Source organism: Trichomonas vaginalis (genome assembly GCF_026262505.1).
Source record: "Trichomonas vaginalis G3 chromosome Unknown ctg_186, whole genome shotgun sequence".
Lineage (NCBI taxonomy): Eukaryota > Parabasalia > Trichomonadida > Trichomonadidae > Trichomonas > Trichomonas vaginalis.
The window spans coordinates 133,257-154,137 of record NW_026529273.1 but is presented as its reverse complement, the minus strand read 5'-3'; the positions used below and the strand labels follow the sequence as shown (position 1 = coordinate 154,137).

General features: G+C 29.4%; 5 protein-coding genes and 2 pseudogenes across 7 annotated transcripts, besides 1 other annotated feature; 3 read left to right on the top strand and 4 right to left on the bottom strand.

The window, feature by feature from the left end:
• Positions 1 to 4,656: part of a mobile genetic element that runs on past the window's edge.
• TVAGG3_1090870 lies at positions 1,095 to 3,517 on the bottom strand (annotated as a pseudogene). The gene has a single exon. A coding segment is annotated over exon 1 (2,423 nt).
• Positions 3,993 to 4,532, bottom strand: TVAGG3_1090860 (annotated as a pseudogene). The gene has a single exon. A coding segment is annotated over exon 1 (540 nt).
• A 1,199-nt stretch (positions 4,657 to 5,855) lies between the features above and the next one.
• On the top strand, positions 5,856 to 7,740 carry TVAGG3_1090840 (mitochondrial ATP-dependent permease MDL1 family; the record flags this gene model as incomplete). Its single annotated transcript, XM_001301925.1, has 1 exon — positions 5,864 to 7,687. One exon carries the CDS (start codon positions 5,864 to 5,866, stop codon positions 7,685 to 7,687), a length of 1,824 nt encoding a protein of 607 aa, XP_001301926.1.
• Positions 7,741 to 8,169: 429 nt separating this feature from the next.
• On the top strand, positions 8,170 to 9,052 carry TVAGG3_1090830 (uncharacterized protein; the record flags this gene model as incomplete). Its single annotated transcript, XM_001301926.1, has 1 exon — positions 8,174 to 9,031. The coding sequence occupies one exon, from the start codon at positions 8,174 to 8,176 to the stop codon at positions 9,029 to 9,031; it is 858 nt and encodes a 285-aa protein (XP_001301927.1).
• Positions 9,053 to 10,280: 1,228 nt separating this feature from the next.
• On the bottom strand, positions 10,281 to 10,907 carry TVAGG3_1090820 (uncharacterized protein; the record flags this gene model as incomplete). Its single annotated transcript, XM_001301928.1, has 1 exon — positions 10,281 to 10,907. One exon carries the CDS (start codon positions 10,905 to 10,907, stop codon positions 10,281 to 10,283), a length of 627 nt encoding a protein of 208 aa, XP_001301929.1.
• A 559-nt stretch (positions 10,908 to 11,466) lies between these two features.
• TVAGG3_1090810 (uncharacterized protein) lies at positions 11,467 to 12,473 on the bottom strand (the record flags this gene model as incomplete). The annotated part of the gene is made up of 1 exon (XM_001301929.2): positions 11,512 to 12,321. One exon carries the CDS (start codon positions 12,319 to 12,321, stop codon positions 11,512 to 11,514), a length of 810 nt encoding a protein of 269 aa, XP_001301930.1.
• A 7,573-nt stretch (positions 12,474 to 20,046) lies between these two features.
• TVAGG3_1090800 (metallo-dependent phosphatases family) lies at positions 20,047 to 20,820 on the top strand (the record flags this gene model as incomplete). Its single annotated transcript, XM_001301930.2, has 1 exon — positions 20,138 to 20,761. One exon carries the CDS (start codon positions 20,138 to 20,140, stop codon positions 20,759 to 20,761), a length of 624 nt encoding a protein of 207 aa, XP_001301931.1.
• Positions 20,821 to 20,881: the final 61 nt, after the last annotated feature.

Below are 20,881 nucleotides of genomic sequence, written 5' to 3'. Positions count from 1 at the left end.
TTCACAACATACAGCCTTAGTGTGTGCTCCTGTTAATGCAGTCTTACCGATTGTTAAGCGAGTCATTGACCCGTTTTTAAGTTGTAAATTAATATTCTGACCATCAAATATCACTTTATCATTTATTATATCCAAATAATTTTTAGGTGTTAATTGTTTATTTTGTCGTAAACTAACTCCTTTCATTTTTTGTGCAATCTTTTTAAAATCACTTCCATCAATTGAACCGTTGAATGAAGTATAACACTTAGGACATAAAGCAACCATGTTATCACCTTGTTTCTCAATTGCTAAACCCAATAACTTCTTCTCATGTGCTTTTTCTTCAGCTTTATTCTTTAATTTAGGTTTAAATTTCTCATCAAAACAGAAGAAATCAAAAGGTGCGAATTTGTAAATGTTTTTATCATAAAATTTTTTATCGGTTACAATTGCTTGAAATGCTTGAGTGTTAGGAAGATTTGGGTCGCCAGCGATTGCCCAATAAGATGAATCAGTATCACCTTCAATGAAATGAAAACGATTAACATCCATGCATTTATACATAAAATCATAAATGAAAACCAAATACCAGTATTTTGCGTTATCTAAAGTGAAGAATGCCTCTTGTAAACATGTATCACATCTATAAAATCTATCTTTAAGCATCACTTGATACGTATCCTCTCCTATTTCTCTTATGTTTTTAAACTTATTTGACATACATGCAACGCGTGCCTTCTGTGCATTCATTATTTTAGTCTTTGCGTAATTTTGTGTATTCATTGCATCGTAACCATATGATCCATTAAGTGAAATCTTGCAAAATAAACTTTTTCCTTTATTTCCTTCTAATTCAGCCTTTTGTCTTTCGTTCATAAATTCGTTCGCAAATTCATTAAAACAAGTATTTTTCGTAAATGTTAAAATTGATTGAATGTCATCAATGATAAAATGAAATCTGTCTATTAGATACCAAAGATAATAAGAAGAAAATGGTTGATATTGGTTGTGTGTTGATGCTAACTGAGTTAATTTTCTCTCTGTTTCTGGTCAACTGGTAGATTGTTTGATTTCATGTAATTATACATAAAACTGCCAATTGTTTTTTCATCTGTGATAATATCTAAGTTTCTTATTATTGGTAAAAAGTTTATGTAATCATTAATGTATTTTTCATCAATGTGACCCTTTACTTCAGCCACGAATAAAGTATTTTTCTTCTAATTATTCCCAGTGCTTTTGCTTTCTTTGTTGCTGTATCACAAATGATAACACCATTCAATCTTCCCGGCATATACATTTTATGGTCAGTATATTGAATGAAATCATGAGGATTAGATGAAAATGATGAAGGATATAATGAATTAAAGTCAACACCAACGAAATGAGTCATAATGTTGGAAGTGTCCTCATTTGATACAGTTTTAGTTTCTGGATTATATGAAAGTTTATTAATGTGCGTGATTCCTTTAAGATTTACTCTATGTTGAACATTTGATAAACCACCAGTAATTCCATTACGGAGGATGTGATAAGCTTCAACTGAATCTAGAGTCATTGGTAAATTATTTTTTAATGTATAATTTCTTAAATTGATTCTTAAACGTTGAACATCTTCATCTTTATTTGATTTTACGACATTGCAATAACAACACATTAACTGACAATTTTCTTTGGTATGTGGTTTTTCATTATCGATTCTATCTAATGTTGGTTTATTAGCATATGTAAACGCTTTACCACACATTTTGCATTTAGATGAAAGGATTAAATCGTGATAGTATTGATAGTCATCCATTGAAACATTGTTTTTAGTATCCCTTTCTGCTTTTTCATCTTGTTTCTTATATGAATCAATTTTATATTTCCAATACTTTTTTGTTAATTCAAAACTTGATTCCACATTTTCTTCTTCTGGATATGTTTCGTTAGGATTGAAGTTCTTATATGCTAACGCGTAACGAATCATTGATGCATTCGATGATAAAGAAAGATTATGAAGCATGTCAATTTTATAAACAAATGTTTCTTCAATAATTTTATCAATTGGGTCAATCATAATTTCAACGTCTTTATTGCAATAATGAATAAAATATTCTAATCTATTCTCAAAATTTTTAGCATCATTGAGATATATTTGATAATCTGAATCGGATATTGTTTCTTGAGTTAATGCTGAATAAAATGAATCTTGAGTGAATGGTTCCACTTTATATAATTCATCTTCGTAATTCTCCCATGTGATGAATTGATAAGGGAAAAAGGATTTAACACGTGATTTATTGTTTCCGAAATCTTGAGTGAATTGGTCTAATGTTCCACCCGCTATATAATTTCTGATGTCAATAAATCTTAATTCATATGGACAGTTTGTTTTCTTTACAATGATTTGCTTAAATTGAGAAGAAGAACCCAGCATTGATTTTATTTTCCATTTTGCAGTGTTTAAATCACGAAGAATTAAATTTAAATCAAACTTTCCCGAATTAAAACCTATGATATTCACTTTATTGAATTCCTCATCTAGAAGTTCTTTAAATGCTTCCTTCTGTTTTTCATTTAATGTATGGGACAAAGTCCCCGCCGTTTGGTCCGTTTGCGGCTTCATTAATTCTTCATATTGTTCAATATTTGATTTAGCAACTAATGAACAGGTTGAAAATAAAAATTCAATCCAATCAGAGATGAACGAATCACTTGATGTTAAGCAAAAATTCCTCGTAAATGTTTTATCACGGTCTACGACCTCGCCGCTTCGGTCTGAAAGACCTTCAGGACTCAAAGAGTCCGTTTGCGGCTTTATTTTGACAGTTGATGATACCATAAATGGTTTTAAGTAAGCGTTCAAAGTTGCACATTCAGAAAGTTGAAGTTCTTCTTTAGTCTCTAATGTTTCGAAGTCAAAAGTAATATAATATCTTGTTGGTTTATAATATTCCTGCAAATTGTGAGCTAATAGCCATTGATATATCTTCTGTTTCGTGATATGTGGTGCATATGGTTGTTGTGTGTTTTGCAATTGAACGTCTTGAATTAATCTTCCATTATTTTCTTTACATTTCTCACAATGCTTTAAAAATCTTCTTTGGTTTTTCCTTTCTGGGTCATCACGGATAGAATATACTTCTTCTTTGCAAAAGGGGCAAACTTTATATCCTGTGAGTGCTTCAACGTCTGTAATTCTGTCAGCGTGAAGTTTTCCACATGGACTCTGTGTTAATAAAATATTTACTGTTTCAAATTCTGGATCTATCATTATTGATTCCACTAATGGAAAGTCTACCTTATTTATGTCTACGTCTTCTGGTTGAGGGTCACAATAATAAAAATCAATATTAACGTTTAACATTCTTGCTAACCTCTCACTTTCTGATGAAATGTCAAATCCTTCATATGCATCTATGGCTTCATTTAAATAACTTCTACGAGTTTTAGGATTAACACCATCAGGAATGTTATAGAAGCGTTTAAATAACCTTCTACCTTCGGCTCTTATTTGATTATCATTCATTTTAGCTGTTCCGTTTTTGTTCATTTATGTAAGAATAAAAAATTAAAAAATAAATAAAAATAAAGTTTATTTTTTTTAAAGTCCAGGGCTAAAGTCCATAAAATGAATTAAGAACACATAAATTTTTATCATCTGCGACGTGACGAATACATTTTAATTTACTCAAGAATGCGTACCCTGATACATTAAATCTAATTCCTGTCTTATTTAATTTCACAACTTTGAAAAGGAATGTATGAATAGCTATAAAATGATGAGATGATGTTTTATGGGTTGCTTCCATTTTTTCTGAAATAAATGAATAAATATAATGTTTATAAGTTTTCATATCTTTTATATTCTTAATAACGAATGGTATAGACCTTTCAACTTCGTCTTCCTTCGGTGCTGTTCTTTCATATGAAACATTATTAGTATCTTCAATAATGAAACCACAATCGCATAAAATTTTATATGTACCAATTGTTTCTTTTGATATTTTATCTAACAAATCAAAAACTTTATCAACACCTGCACATTTATTTAAATAATAATTTGTGTAAATATCATGGTCTTCTTTCTTAATCGTATTTGTTGCATATGTTACATTTTTCAGTGCTTTTTTGAATTTTTCAGAATCAAGAGGAGGTGAAAGTAATATACATGGATAATCTCCATCGTCAATAAATTGTAACTTATGTTTATGAATAAATTTTGTGCCTTCTTCTGAAAGTGTTTCATCTATTTCACCATCTAATAAATTTTTAGTAGATTCCAAAAAGTAATTTTTATATCTTTCTTCATGAGATTTTTGAACTTCTGATTCTGAAGCTGGGATATTCATTAAACCCTCTACTTCATTCTCATTATATTTTTCAACTTCTCTTAATTCCTTAATTTTTTCATCTATTTCATCTCTTATTTTTTCCAGTCTTTCAATTTCATCATATTCATCATCTTTAATCCGTTCTTCATAATATTCAGGGAAAACATCAGGTTCTTTAGGTTTTTCTTCTTCAGATGTGGGATATAAGAAATTTATAACATCATCTTTATTCATTTTTCCATCATAATCTAAATCATTTAATAACTCCGCGAATTTTTGACAATTTCTTAAATAATATTTATTAACTTCATAACTCGCCTCCTCTAATATATTTTTTATTTCCTCGTTTGTGAATCCCAATTTTTTAACGTCGTTAGTCTTGACACTCATTTTCATACGAATTAAAAAAATAAATTATTCAAAAAATGTAAGACATGAATTTTTAAAGTTTATTTTTTATTCATGAATGATAATTATATCTGATTTCTTTTACTCTCTCGTATATACTAGATTTAAAGAATTCAGAACTTTTACCATAATCTCCTAAATGTTTTCTTATCCCTAACGTGTGCCAGTTATTATATGAAACTGTATAAACTTTATCTTTATCTTTACATCTTTCATCACTTCCAATATATTTATATCTCAGTTTTGATTTTGCATTTTCATATTCATTAACGTTTAATAATTCACAGTCTTCCTTTTTAAATAAATGTTTAAGATATTCAGGATTTAATACTCTACGTTTATATGCTCCTAACTTAGTTCTAAAGGTTTTTCTACAAAATTTAGGAATTCCATCCTCTTTAATGTCATCAATGATTTCCATTTCATTATTTTCAATTTCTTCTTCTCGTTTATGAGGTCTTTGATTATGACTCCATTGATTCCATGAAATTAAATATTCTTTATCATTATATTTATACCTCATTAGCTTATTTTGGCTTTCATATTCATTTAATAATTCACAATCTTCATTTTTAAATTGAAGTTTAACCCATTCAGGATTTAAACAATGTTTAATTAATCGCGGAATATCTGACATCATCTATATATAGCTTCTTTTATAAAAGATAAAAAAATAAATTATTTTAAAATTAATGTTAATTTTTTAATGATTTATAAATAAATATATTTTAATGCATCGTCTATATATAGATGTAACAAAAAAAGTCACTAAACCCGCACTCATCTACTACTTTTAATTGAATAGAATTGTAAAGAAAGGAATTGTACCACTTTTATAAAGCATTGAATGATGTCGCTCATGACAGAGGAGCATAAAAAAATCCACACATTTTCCACTCACAATGTTTTTGACACTATTATTTTCGGTTTCAGATCAGTAAGTTAAAAGACATATTATATATGGAGGTAAACAAATTATTTTAAATTTATTGTTGGATAATGTGAACGATTATTCCGATAAAATAATCGTCATTGTTTATAACCAAAACAATACCACATTTGTGTGGATAAATTTTTACCCTCATGTCTAACTTTCGTCTTAATTTCTTACATTGAATTTAGATCGAATTTTTTTAGAAAATTTTTCAAGCAAATTTATGTCTGCACCAAACGAAACTGGTGAAGAACTATTACTTCAAAATCAAGAAGAAACTGTTCCACAGACCGAGGTTGTTCATTCCCATCGTTCCAAACATAGATTTTTACCATTTATCCACAAAATGTATTGGTTTTTTTATAGAAAACCACTTTTCTTCTTGATATTTTTACCTGCAGCAACTAACGGATTCATATTGATTCAAGCTTACGTATATATGGGCAAAATTGTTGATGCTTTAGGCGAAGAAAATCCAATTCCACTGATTAGAAAATATTCATTATTAACATTCATCTTTGCTTTCTTTTGCGCAATACTTAGCTTCTGCAATTTTGCATTTTGGATTCAAATTGGTTCTATTATTGGAATTAAAATTAAAAGATTGCTCTTTAAATCATACATGGAGAAAGATATTGAATTCTACGACAGAAGAAGTATTGGTGAATTATTAAATTTACTTAATGATGATTCAATGGCCATCGAAGGCGTATTTGAACAATCAAAAGTGAATCAAGTGAAAGCTATCGGCCAATTAGTATCCGCAGTCATTGTATCAGCGAGAATAAACCTAGAGCTTACTATGCTTTCGCTGTCAGTTTCAGTGATAATTGCAGTTATTCTTAAATTCTTCCGTCAGCAAGGTGGAAAGCATATGAGAGCTAGATCCATTGTCCAATCTGTTGGTGTAACAGTGTTCGATGAAATAATTAGCAATCCAAGAGTTGTTTATTCGAATAATCAAGAAGAGAACGAAGCAGAGAGATTCAACCACGTTAACACTCAAGCTGCTTACCATCATAAAACCATGCATCGCCTCTTCTTTTCAGCTTTTGAAACAGGAAGTTTAATAAATTCCGGAACTCTCTCAATGATCATTACTTTGGGAGGCTACATCATCATGCATGACAAACTAAGTGTTGGAGACTTACTCGCCATCATCAGAGCTACTCGTATGTTCGGTTTTGAGTTAATGATGATTATGGGTAGTATAAACCGTGAAGTAAGAGCATGGGACTCAGCAGACAGAATCTGGGAGACAGTAGAAGACCCAATAAAGATAGATCCTTACGAAGGAATCGCTCCAGAAAGCATAAAAGGTGACATTGAATTCAAAAATGTTTGGTTCAAGTATCCAACGCGAGATTCATGGATTCTCAAGAATGTATCATTCTGTGTTCAACCTGGAGAGATATCAGCATTCGTTGGACACAGTGGTAGTGGAAAAAGTACAATTGTTCAATTGTTAATGAGATTTTACGATGTAAACGAAGGCCAAGTTTTAATTGATGGAAAAGACATCAGGGAATATTCTCCATCATTTTTACATCGATCTATTGGTGTTGTACAACAAGATTCCGCTTTGTTTACTATGACTGTCAAAGAGAACTTGAAGTACGGAGCTCCAAACGCAACAGATGAAGAAGTTGTTCAAGCAGCAGTGATTGCAAATGCTGACAAATTCATAAGAAAACTGCCACAAGAATACAACTTTTCCATTGGCGAAAAAGGAATGAACTTGAGTGGTGGACAGAGACAAAGACTTGCAATTGCACGCGCTGTTGTAAAGAATCCGAAGATCTTGATAACTGATGAAGCAACAGCAGCTTTGGACGCTGTTTCTGAAAAGAAAGTTCAAAAAGCTTTGGACAATGTTATGAAAGGAAGAACTTCAATCATCGTTGCTCATAGACTTGGAACAATAAGAAGTGCAAATATGATTTATGTGTTCGATGCAGGCGAGTTGGTTGAGTCAGGAACACATGAGGAACTTGTAAGTAAGAGAGGCTCTTATTACGATTTGGTCAAACTTCAACTTGAAGATTAATTTTCTTTTGTTATTATTATTTTATTTGTGTATTAAAGATTCTCCTTTTTTTATCTTAATTATTCTCTATATTTCAGAAGTTTCTTAAACTAAGAGATATTATCAAGTAAAGTGACTGATTTTGGTTATAAATGAATGGAAGGTGCAGCAATTAACTACAAATATCGAATTGATTAGACATATTCTGATTAAGTATTAAAATTTATCATATTAATATGAGTATGTCTAGATGATTTAGATACTGATATTGGTAATTTGAATTAAATTCGAAATCAATAGAATTCTAAAAAGTAAAAATATATTGTTCAAATGATTATTATGCATCAAGAAATGTTATTTGCACAACAAAACTTGTAAAATAATTTGGAAAATCAAATTGAATTGATAATTAATGTTTCCTATTGGAAATTGCATTTAAATACGAATTAGTGAAGAATGTCAAAATTAAGTCAATTGATCAATGTCAATTTTTCTAATTCAATAAAAATGATTTTATCAATTCTTATGTTTATGAAATGCAAAGATAATTATCAAAATTTTAATTTCGATCGATGCAGATTATCTGAAAATGAAACACACTGGATGAGCAATAGCGAAATATTCACTTTTGGGATATATTTGCATTCAAAATCAACTTCCTCCGTTGAACTGACAAGTAGTGATGGAAAACAGTATAGTATCAAACCAGGAAAATGCATATACATAGCCCAACAGAATATTTCTGCTAAATGTTCAGGCAAAGATTGCGATATCACATTTTGGTTTTCTCCAGTTCCTGGAGATTATGCATACATTATTGCTGATTCTACTGGTGCTGCTTATTACGCTAAAAATGTTCGATTAACTACAGATTATTTATCTTTTATTGACTTCGGATCTGATTCAAGAATTGAAATTTCGGATTTAGAACACCCAAAGAGATATCCTCTTACATTTTATACAAGCGAAACAAATAATTCTGATATTGCCGAGTATTCAACTTTTAATCTCATGAATGGCTCAGTTGTTAACTTTTCCAAGCCAGGTATATTGCAATTATCGCAAGCTCCGTTTGATAGGATAAGTTTCAATTTTATTGCTGGATCAACTTTGAAGAATTCCAAAGAATTTTCTCAGAATGGACTTTCTGTTGAATGGGAAAATGTAAATTATACAAGACACGATATTTATTCAAAAATTTCAACAGAATTTAACGAAATGCCAATTAAATATACTATGAACGCCATTACAGCCTTAGTTTTCCTTACCTCTCTGATATATTCTCTGATTAAATTGAGGTGCTGTCAATGTTGTAATAATAAACCTAAAGAAGAATCTATAACCGAAGCATCTCTACTTGTTTGAATAAATAACTATCATTTTGCGTTTAAATTTTTTGTTACAGAGTTTGAAATTAAGAAAATTAAAATCATTTTCTCGGTTATCTTATTAAAAGCATATAATTAACGGGAAAACACTTGAAATATACGAATGAAGTATCAACACTATGATATAATTTAACGAAAGAAAAATATTAAAAATTTTATGAATAAAAAAGTAAAAAGTAAAAGGTAATTGAAGAGATTTGAACATTTAGAGAATAACGAAGTGAACAAGTAGATAAACACAGGCAACAATTGAGACAATGACAGCAGGTCTTCCATAAGTACGCCAGAAATGTAATCTATTGAGATCTTTCGACTTTTTCGCGAAAATTCCGGAATTTCTTGAAAGATTTTCAGACATTTGGCCAACTTCATTAATTTTATCGTCTCTAGCTATTGCTGACTTAAGATTGTTAGCCATGGATGACTCTACTTCGTATAAATCTTTCTTTAGTTTATAAACCTTTCCATTTGCTGCTGTTTTTACGTAGCGAGATCTGATTGAATCTAAAATTGTAGAAAAGTCCATAAAAGCGTATTTAGATTCAACTGCATCGATTGAATCTTTGTAATCTATCATAAAATTCCTTAAAGATTCATCATTGAGATCATAGGCCATAGTTGTATCGAATTCGCGGCTTGTTGAGCAAACAGCATAAGCCTGATCATCAATGCAAATATGAATTGATCCATTTGATGTTGGAAAACTTAATGTTTTTGCAGATCTTTGTGATATTTGTTTTATTAACTTTTCCTCTTCATTTATTATGCTTTGGAGAGATGTTTCATCATCTGTTGTTGATGCAAGAATCAAGCCATCTTTAAGTCTACGAATATGAATGAATTGGACTGACATAAATAACTAAAATTATTTTTACAATAATCGTTCTGAGTGAGTGCGAATGGTTATGTAATAAGAAATGTATGTGATTTAATATCTGATTACAAATCTTTATCCGAAATAGGGTATTCTCGGCGAAATAGACAAATATATTGCAAAAGGAAATGGGTTATTCCGAACAAGGGTTTAGGATTATAATTGCATCGTCTCGAAAATGCGAATGATGATAGAAATATTCCAATCGAACAACATTATAAATAAAATATACGGAAAGCCTGTAGTTAAAAAGGGAGCCTGAGAGTAATATCGTTGAGTAAGAAAAGACTCTTTTTTAATTTACAATACTAGTACAAAATATTTTTTTCTGAAAACATATTAAAATACAAACCTAGAAAATAATTGATTCGATTCCCGGTATATTTCCTCGCTGAATAATTGAGAAGCAGCCTGGAATTGGATATTTAGAGTTGTCGAAGCGAGGCTGTGTATTAACGTCTATCGTACTAGCATTGGACATGGGTTGAATATCTGCTTTTTCAACCCTTGGCGGTGGTGCAGGTGGTGTTGGTTGAGGAGGCTGTTGGATTGCTCGTGGAGGAGGGGGAGTACTCTGAAATGATCTTGGCGGGGCTTGGGGAGGCATTGCAGGCTGTGGAGGTGGCATCTGAGGTGGCGGAGGAGCTGGTTGTGGTGGGGCCACTGCAGTTGGAGGAACTGCAACAGGCTGTCTGTATATCATAAGTTGAGGATCTTCAGGATAGTAACCTGCTTCAGGTCTAAATTGAGAATATAAATATGGTTGAGGAGTTTGAATTCCCTGAGAATATGGTGCATAGCTTTGGTAGGTTATTGGCTGAGTTGGATATTGAGAAAGCATCATTGGTGGTGCTCCACCAGCGGCATAATATGGCGCTGCGCCTTGGGATGCATAAGCTGGGTCTGCATACCAATCTTTCTGGGCATATTCGGCAGCTACTGGAGGTTGAGCATATGGAATGCCTCGCTGCCCTCTCATTTAGCTATTTAGTTTACAGTGAAAAATTGAGAAGAAACCGATTAATTACGCGGGGAAATTGATTTTTAGTAGAAATTGGAAATTCTCTCTTTAAATAGCTTGTGTAATATATTTCATATATGTTTTGAACTTCAAATCAATAATTATTGAAAATTGTTTGGGATTTGGAATTGTATTGTTGATAATGATAATGGATAAATTCTATAATTACTGAACATGAAACACAATTTGTTGAAATTGTCGATAAAACATACCGAAAAAATAAATGATCGATTCCTCTTCTTTCATATTGTATTATTTTGGTATATCTGCTTTAAAAATTTAAGATATACGAAATTTAGATCAAAACAAGCTAATTTTTTTCTGAAATTCAACAATCATCATTTAGTATGAAAGCTACATAAATTTTGTTATTCTTTTCTAGTAATAAATTAATTCAATTACAATTGAAATGAAATAACAAAAAAAAAATCATAACTAAGAGGATTTTCGTGTATTTTTTCTTTGTTTAAAAAGTTACATGTTAACTAATAGATAATAATTACAAATCTTTATTTACTAAATTATAAGCGTCTATTGTCATCTGTATTTTTTGAACCAAAACTTAATCACCAACTCGTCGTCTTACTTTCCGTCCTTTTGATTTTGGAGGCTCTCCTTCAGCAACTCCTGTTGGTAGTTGTGAGTTATCATTGCTCTCTTGTTTAGGAGGAACAGATCTTCGGCGAGATGGTTTATGCAATTTATCAATATGTTTTTTATGTTTCTTATTTTCATTATTAATCTCGGCGATGCCATTATTGTTTTCGATGATCTGATATTGGAAGGCAGCAATTTCATTATCACGGACGTTAATATCATTATTCAATTTATCAATCTGTGCTTGGAGTCTTTGATTATCTTGCTCCAAAACATTAATTTTCGCTTTAAAATCATCATTTTGCACTTGGAGGTTTTTTATTATGTTTTCAAGTCTTTTAATTGTAGTTTCTTTTTCTTCCAACTGTTTCTTATAATATTCAATCTGATTTTGGGTTTGATCTGCATTTGAATTGGAAACTTTTGAATGGGTAGTTGATTTTCTTCTTCCTCGATGTGATGGCTTTGTATCTGAAAATAATTTGTCAACACTATACTTTAACAAGAAATCCAATGTTTTATCGCAATTTTTTTCCTTACAAATTTCAATCACATTTTGCTTCTTAAAATTTCTTTGTAAAATAAGTAAATTTTGATATTTTTCCATAAAGAATTGCATTGTCCTAATCCCATCGTCGCTGTTTGCCATGGCAGCAATATGAAATGGATTATTTCCTTCTTTGTCAAGGAATAAGTGTAAGTAATTGCATGTTTCATCAAGATATTGTACTATTTCATATCTTCCGCGAGAACAAGCAAGCTGATAATAATTCATAGTATCATTATACGTTTCAACTGCTAAAAGTTCAACATTATCAAGAATCTGTATCTGCGCTAGGTTATTTTCGTTGATAAGGACGTCAAGAGGGTTGCAATCTAATTGAGTATTGTTGGTTAACGCCAAAATGTTGGCAAAAAATTAACGCCAATATCATTACAAATAGATTTTAATTCAAAAAATAAATCTTCTAATTATATTTTAACAAAATTCATGCTTAAAATACGGATATTCAGGCAATCATGTTGCATGCTAAGATCAGTCATAATGTAAACCTCTCAATTTTATTGTCGTGGGAAGTATCTCAATTCCTTCAAAAAAATTGAAAAACTATTTAATTTTAAAAATATAATACTTTTAATTAGTTAATTAATTGGAGATATTTTAAAAAAATCACTTTGATAATACTTTTGAGAACTTTAATTAAAAAAATATATTCAAAAATATCCAGGATATCAAGAGGGAATTGTTTAGGGTTGTTAAAAATATCAAAAATTAGCGTTTTGAAGACACCATGATGTCTTATAATTTTCCCTTCCTTATTGGCGTGTAGAAATAAATGCGCCAATAGATTGAAGAAGAAGAATTGTTTTTCTCTTAATGAACTTTAATCCTTTTGATATAAGAATATTAAAAACATTAATATAATTTCGATTTCGGAAATTAAATTTCCAAATTTTTTGTCGATTTCGGAAATAACAGGATCCCGCATCCAACACGCAACAACAAAACATAAAACACACTTTTTGGTTCTTTCATTGTTTTAATCGTAATTTATGTAATAAATGATTTGGATAAATTTTACAAAAATAGAACCTATATTATATTCTTTTCAAGGATTCTTGCAAATCATCAAAAATAATTGTATTTTAAAAAACGATCAAATTATCCTTTCATTATTTTAAACTTAAATTAGTTTTTATGATGACTAAAGCAATCATATTTATTCATCATTAAATAAACAAAAAATAATATTTGAGAGTTATTTCAAAAAAAACGCATTGAATTTATTAATTTGTCTCAATTTCAGTATTATAAATTTTATAATTTCAATATTTTGAAATACACTTTTTAATATTTCAATATTTATGATATTTCAATGTATTAAGTGGTCTCAAATTGAGCTTCTCAAATATAAGTTGGCCTATTCAAATAATAAAATTAAATAATATTTAAAATAATAAATAAAAGTGATTGAGGTCATAGCAAAACGGCTGTTTCAGTCATTAATTCTTAAAAATAAAAAGGGTAAAAACTAAATACAATGGGTAAAATTCAATAGTGTCTGTGCTATCGTTCAATTTGAAGGTGTCTTTTGAAACCGCAAGACACATTGAATTTTTGAATAGTGTATTATGGTTTGACAGACACCAATGAAAAAAATAAAATGATATTTATTTTAAATATATAAGATCCTTATATAAAATATAAATATTTTATCGTTTTATTTTCTTGTTTTAGAAATTTTTTTTATTGAAAAATCAATAAAACTAACTCCAAAATAAAATTTTTGATTTAAAGACACTATGATGACACCAGGTAAATCTTCCAAGACACCTATCGTCGGGAATCTAACAACCCTAGAATTGTTCCTTATGAGGTATATAGTTATGATGTATACCTCATAAGGAACAATTCCCTCCTTAAAATGAGAAAACTTGTTCGAAATTGTTTATCATTTCGAACAAGTTTTCTCGTTTTTAATAAGAAACTAAAGGATATGAGGCACTGATTATATATTAGTGCCTCACAGCCTTTAGTTTCTAATAGATAGCTGGGAAACTTTCTCCAAATGATAAGTTATTCAGAGAAAGTTTCCCAGCTATCAAGAGGGAATTGTTCCTTATGAGGTATATAGTTATGATGTATACCTCATAAGGAACAATTCCCTCCTTAAAATCGTAGACATTTTTATACTTATTAATCAACCATTCAAAATCATACTCCTCTGAAAAGTTATTTTATTAAAAATTTAGAATTTTAATAAATATAGAGTTTGAATTTCATACAATACCTATATATTTTCAATAATGGAATTTGAAAACCATTCTCAAAAGTTCTCAGAAAACCTTTTTTTCATTAATTTTAAGAAATCTGAGTATTAAATTAAGTGATAAATTCGTTTGACACTACTTTAATTTTTAAATTCAAAAAATTATATGTGCTTCTTAAAATGACTCAAAAAAATTTTATTATAAAATAATATATAATATTAAAAATCCCACAACATTTTTTACTTTACATAATCGTACTTCCTCGACGATTAATTTCCACTCAATTTCTATCATTGACCGAACTTAGCATGCAACAATCAAATATTAAATTAAGGTCCTTTTTTCATTTAAGGTACCCTATTCAAAAAATGAAAGGGGTCCCTCACAAAATTGAAGGGGTACTATTCAAATTCTATCGAAATAGTACCTTAATTAAAAAAGCTCTCAACCGGTACCATTCAAATTCCCTCAAAAATATTGAAAAGATTTTAGGTATGCTGCTAATATAGTTAGTAGCATCATACAGAATGCATAGACAAATTTTTTACTAATTATTTTTTCTTAGTAATTCAAATTCGAGATCGCTTAACTATGCTTAGAATCATAAGCATAATAATTTTGCAAAAGGTATGGGAATAATTTGAAAATTAATTTCAAAATTATTAATACTAGTGCAAGCTAGTATAAGCATGTAAATGCATATTTGTGCACTGATTCGATACTCTTTTTTGGAAATTGTACTTTATCTTAAATTTCGAATGCAAATTTTTTGAATATGTGTATTGAAACTGTAACCTTTTGTCTAAGTTGCATTCTAATATAACTCGAATTCTAAAAATGGGACTTTACTCCTCTTTCTTTGAGAAAATTTTAGACAATAGCCAAATTGCTAATTTTGTTGGAGTAATACCTGCATTGGGAGGTATAATATATTGTTCAGGGTTGAAACAAGGAGGTAGTTAGTGATAAAGCATAGTTACCACATGAAATGCAGTAAAATTTTGAGTCTAAACGTCTTTTAAACCATCAAGTATAAATTATAGAAAAAGATACTTTATATATAGTTAAAATAAAAATGATTAGAAAATAGCGTTTTTGATCAAAATTTCAAATTTTTATTTCCGAATATCTCTATTTGTGTCTAATTAGAGACATTTCTATAATTTTAGTGCGCAGCATATGCAATTCCTCTTTGGTTATTGCATTAATTTCTCAAAAAGAAAAAAGTCTTCAATAATTTTTTCAACAATACAGTACTAAAGCTAAGAACTTCTAAACACATGAAAAGTTATATCATTCTCGTTAATATGTAGATTATCAATGAAAAGAATACTGTGAAATTTGAATATTTTTTAAAATAGAATGTAGAAATACTTATCAATGCTTAAAATAGAGATATGTGAGAGCTAGATCCGTATTTATTTACGTTTTCGTGCATATTTTGAATATCAAATTAAATTAATTTTGAAGATTTTAGCATCTAAAAGTATTTAATGCCCCTATACAAGCAAGGTAATTCTTACATGTCTTAGTAAGTCCAAACTTAATGTTTTATGATATGGGCCTGACCTCTCCATATGGTGACGATAGAAATTGAATAGGATACCTAAATAAAAAAAAGGAGTTTACACCGTGAAACAAAAAACAATGAACTTACAATAAGAGTAGCATGATTTCTAAGTACGAGTGAAGGTAAAATAATAAATATCACTGTTCAATTTCTTATGATTTGGAATATTTTCCATCATGTAAACCTCGATGTCACTTTTGCAGCCGAGCGGAGCGAGGCTGCAAAAGTGACATCGAGGTTTACATGGATGGATTCTATATATATACAGCTTGACCGGTAGAAAAGCGGATCGATTTTTATCAATAATTGGACATTCTATTTTTAATAAAATAAACATATATTTATATGGGAAATTAGGGAGATCTGAAACTCAAAAATTATTTTTGAATTTTAATATGATAAATATAATTGTGATAATATGTACATTACAAATAAAATATTAATTCGGAACAACGATGAGATGTGATAAATTTGATTCTCTCAAAAATCGATTTTGGAGTTTTAATATTAATTTGTATCTTATATGCATATAGGATATATAATAATTTTAAAACATCAAAAAGTGATAATTTGCGGTTAGAAAAAGTCATCAAAACACTTTTTAATGATTTGATTTAACATATGCATAGACCATCTCTTTGATATTTAACTTCAATTTCCCGAAATGAAAAGGATTTGAACAAAAACGATTATTTTACGATCATTTTTTGTAAATTTTTTTAAATTGAGACTGACATCTCTAAAATCTTCTAAAAAATCCAAATATCAAATAAAATAATATTATTAAAATTCCTCTCAATTTAAAAAATTTTATAAATTGAGACTTCAATCTCTAAAATCTTCTAAAAAATCCATATATCACAAAAACTCACAATATTATTTTTATTCTCAATTTCAAAATTTTTTTTGTACTGACTTTCTTTTTGCCTAACAGCAAGGCAGAAATTTGAAACGAAGTTTCAAATTTCTCAATCTTGCATTCTGGGCACGTAAGTGCCCAGAATGCTAAAAGGCGCGTAGCGCCGTCTCTGAATATCAAATTTATTATAATTATTAATTTATGAAATTTCAAATACCCAGATTTGCTTTACTTTTACCACTCCCCATGTAATTTCTGGGGAAAACGATAATTCATTTTTTTTATGGATGAATAGATCGTTTTCCTAGAAAGGACCTCATATCTCTGGCTAAAAAGAGTGTCAGATCCTAAATAGATTATTGATCTAGTGTACAAATTCAATAAAAAGCCTATTTTTTTGGCTTTTTTGGTGCTCATTTTTTCGAAGATCTACATGAATATGGGGAAACCATCGGATTTTTTTGGTTAACCCACATCTTCATGTAGTCTGGACTATCTTTCCTCGAAGGACCTCTTTACGGGTGTAAAAACTCATAAAGTTCTCAAAAGATTCATTCTCGATCTCCATGCTGAAAGAATTTACAATAAAAAAGAGATCTACGCATCAAACTACAGCCATAAATGAACTGAACCCCTAAAGCTCAGCTCTTAGTTTATCAAAAACGTCGAAATCCTTCTCATTGCAATCAAATTTTCTCAATAACTCATAAGAAAAATCGAATTTTGATTAAGCCGATGTTATAGGTATCACAAATACTACAAACTTGAGCAATATCGAAATTGCCAGCAGAAGTTTGAAATTGCATTGCTCATATTTGTTTTGTAAACTAAAAATCTGCTTATATTATTCATTAATTTTTTATATATTATTCATATACTTTAATAAAAACAATACTATTTCACCTTAAAAATGAATTTCATAAGTCAATATTATTTTTTTGAAAATGTATCAATTTTCGATTAAAACAACATGAGAATAAAATTTACGCAAAATTATTTTAAAAAATGGTTTTAAAAATTTACAATTGATGAAGAATAAGATTGCAAGAAATTTTGAAGTTTAATTTTAAGAAAAAAAATTCGGATATTATTCATGGATCTAAGTAATCTGATATTTGAGTATCGGCACTATGCATAAAACATATATTTATAGTTTTTTTGGATTTTTATGATTTTAAATATATTCAAATTTGGCAATCCAATAGATTTTTAAAAAATAGGTAAATAAAAATAGATTACATATGCAGCAGATTTAGAACATGAAACAAATCTTATAGTGACCCAAAAAAAATTCATGATCCAAAAAAGAAAAAAATTGGCTAAATTGGAATCAAACCTTGGCATAATGAATCATTATGTCGGATGTTTCCACTACACTACACCGGCAGTTCGAAAAATACCCTTGGTGGTTCTATTTAATAGCTAATCCAAACGATAGGCGGTGTCCCCAGCTTTAGAGAGGTGGTAAAAGTAAAGCAAATTTGGGTAAAATCGATCTGCTATAACACACTGGTGCATGACAGCCTTGTCCTTCATCTATCGGCGCGTAGCGCCGCTAGATGATATATATATAGTGATTGTCTGTTGCTGAAACATAAAATGATTAAGAATCAAAAACCTTTTCTAAAAATGTATTTTTTAAGACTTATTTTTGATAGTTTTCACTCAAAAATTTTCATCATATTTGAAATAATATCATATTATTAATCTGAGCTATTTGATTGGCGCTTTGCGCCAATCAAATAGCGAAAAAAATGAGTTTTCAAAATATTTATTAATAATTTATTATCAAAAGTCAAAAATCAATTAGAAATTATTATGTTACAACAAATTTTGAATCGTAATTCGTTAAAATAATTTTGCCGAACAAACAGCTAAAGTTGTTCTCAAAATTTTATTAGCGGCGCGAAGCGCCACTTCGAAAACGATAGTCAAAAAGTGTCTGAAAAATTGAGAGAAATGCTGCATTTTCATTTCACATTTTCATCATTTCTTAACCAGACTTTTCAATCAAACTTCTAATGCATCACATTGAACTAATGACTTATTGGAGTGCCAATATACTTTAAAAGATTCTTAATATGTTCATGTAGTTTCAATTTAATTTTAAAAATTCTAAAATTTTAGATTTTAATCTCTAGCAAGTTCTTTGTCATCATATACTTAATTAGTCTTTAGCTTTACAGCTCCTAAATATCATTATAAATTACAAAATTTCGAATTTAATACTCAAATCAATATCTATGATCGCATCAATATCAAATTACTAAATAAAACTATTAGATTTTCAAATATATTACAATCTTTTGTTATAGCTTAGACCTATTCTTCATTTGTGAACCAAACTTCAGCTCCAATTTTGTCAAGTATCATACTGATCTAATGTCTTACCGAAGTGTATTCATTTCACAACAAATTCTTAATAAATACTTTGCCTTCAATATTTCATTTGAAAAATCTCTAAAATCTCAAATTGTTCTCTAAACTACTTCGATTTAGCTAAAAGTCTATCTTCTATTTTATATAATAATCTTTAAAATATAATATTAATCACTCATAATTAAATTTATTTGTATAAACTCATTTTCTATAATCATAATAGATTTATTTTGACGAAGTTGGCTAAGCTTGCCCGAAGGGCAAGCTTAGCCAACTGAGTCCCAAAATTATATTATATCGAATTTGATTTTTTACCTAAAGAATTGTTGCAGGTTTATATATTCACCCTACAGATTATTACACTTTATTTTATTCATTCTGACAAAAAGCATCATGACATGCTTGTCTTATAATTTTGGAGTAAATCATTACACAAGAAAGAACAACCATACTCAAAATATTTATTGTATAAATAATGTTATAAGAAGTATAAAAAATTATCATGGACTTATTTTAAAAGATTTATGTTTTATCAAACTTGGACATTGCAATAGAATAAGCAGCCAAAAAGTCACATGCAGTAGGGGAATTGCATAGCCTAGAATTTTTAGTTATTAAAACGATTTTAGTTTCATATAAAAAAAGATGTAGTTGTTGATATATGAACTCAGGTTCTGTGTAAACTCCAGTACTGATATCTCATTGTTTATTTGAATGTATATCTTATCACTTCGTTCTTCCTTGAATTTGTCGTATCCATCATTAAATTATAAACGCCAAATTGTAAAAAAATCTCATCACAATTTAAATTTAGCAAATTGGAGTTCACATACAGATGTACACTGAAAAACAATGCTAATTTCGTCAAAATTAATTTGATGATCTCCGAACAAAGAAGTTTTTTTTTACATTTTATAAAAAATGAATCCAAATTTTGGTACTATTTTTGGGGTGCCTTTAGTAAATGATAGAGTAACATCTTATCAATATGTACCCCCTAGTGATAGACCGATGAAAGCCGTTTTAATCTCTGATTGTCACATTGGAGCACAATTACAAACTGATATCGCAGTCAAATTATTTATCGACACACTTAATGCACTTGTTTCTAACGAGGATCCCACAGTTGTTTTCATTCTCGGTGATTTAATAGATGGAACTCAATCAGAAGCATTACTTAAAGTTGTATTGACTGAACTTGAAAAGCTTCCAGTTCCAGTTTACGCAATAGGCGGTAATCATGACCGTGAATTTTTCAGTCTTATAAATTGGCCAAAGAATAGCAACGTCAAAATTTTCCAAGAACTTGCCATTCAAATTACTGCTCAGAGAGCTGGAAAGCCTGATATCAAAGCATTCTTGGCTCATGATTTGTTAAATAATTATCGAGTTCGCGACCCTCATGCATACTTCTTTGTTTCCTGGATCAAAGATGGATGCAAACAGTATATAAAGCCGGACGATTGGCTCATTACTGGACATACACACTGCGGATTTTTGAGTAATGCAAGTAGAATAGCTTGTATTGGTCAGTTTTCTCCAGAAATTAAGGCATTTGGATATGCTACATTGCAGTTCAATCAGGATTTGGTCTTATCAATCAAAAACTCTTTGAAATCTACAAACTTCCGCTAATTTCCTTTTTTATTACATATTACTTTATTATATTAAATATTATTTATACGTGTCATTATGTAAAATTGCAAATACTTTATTATTCAATTGAAATTGAAATAAAATTTGACTAAAATCAAT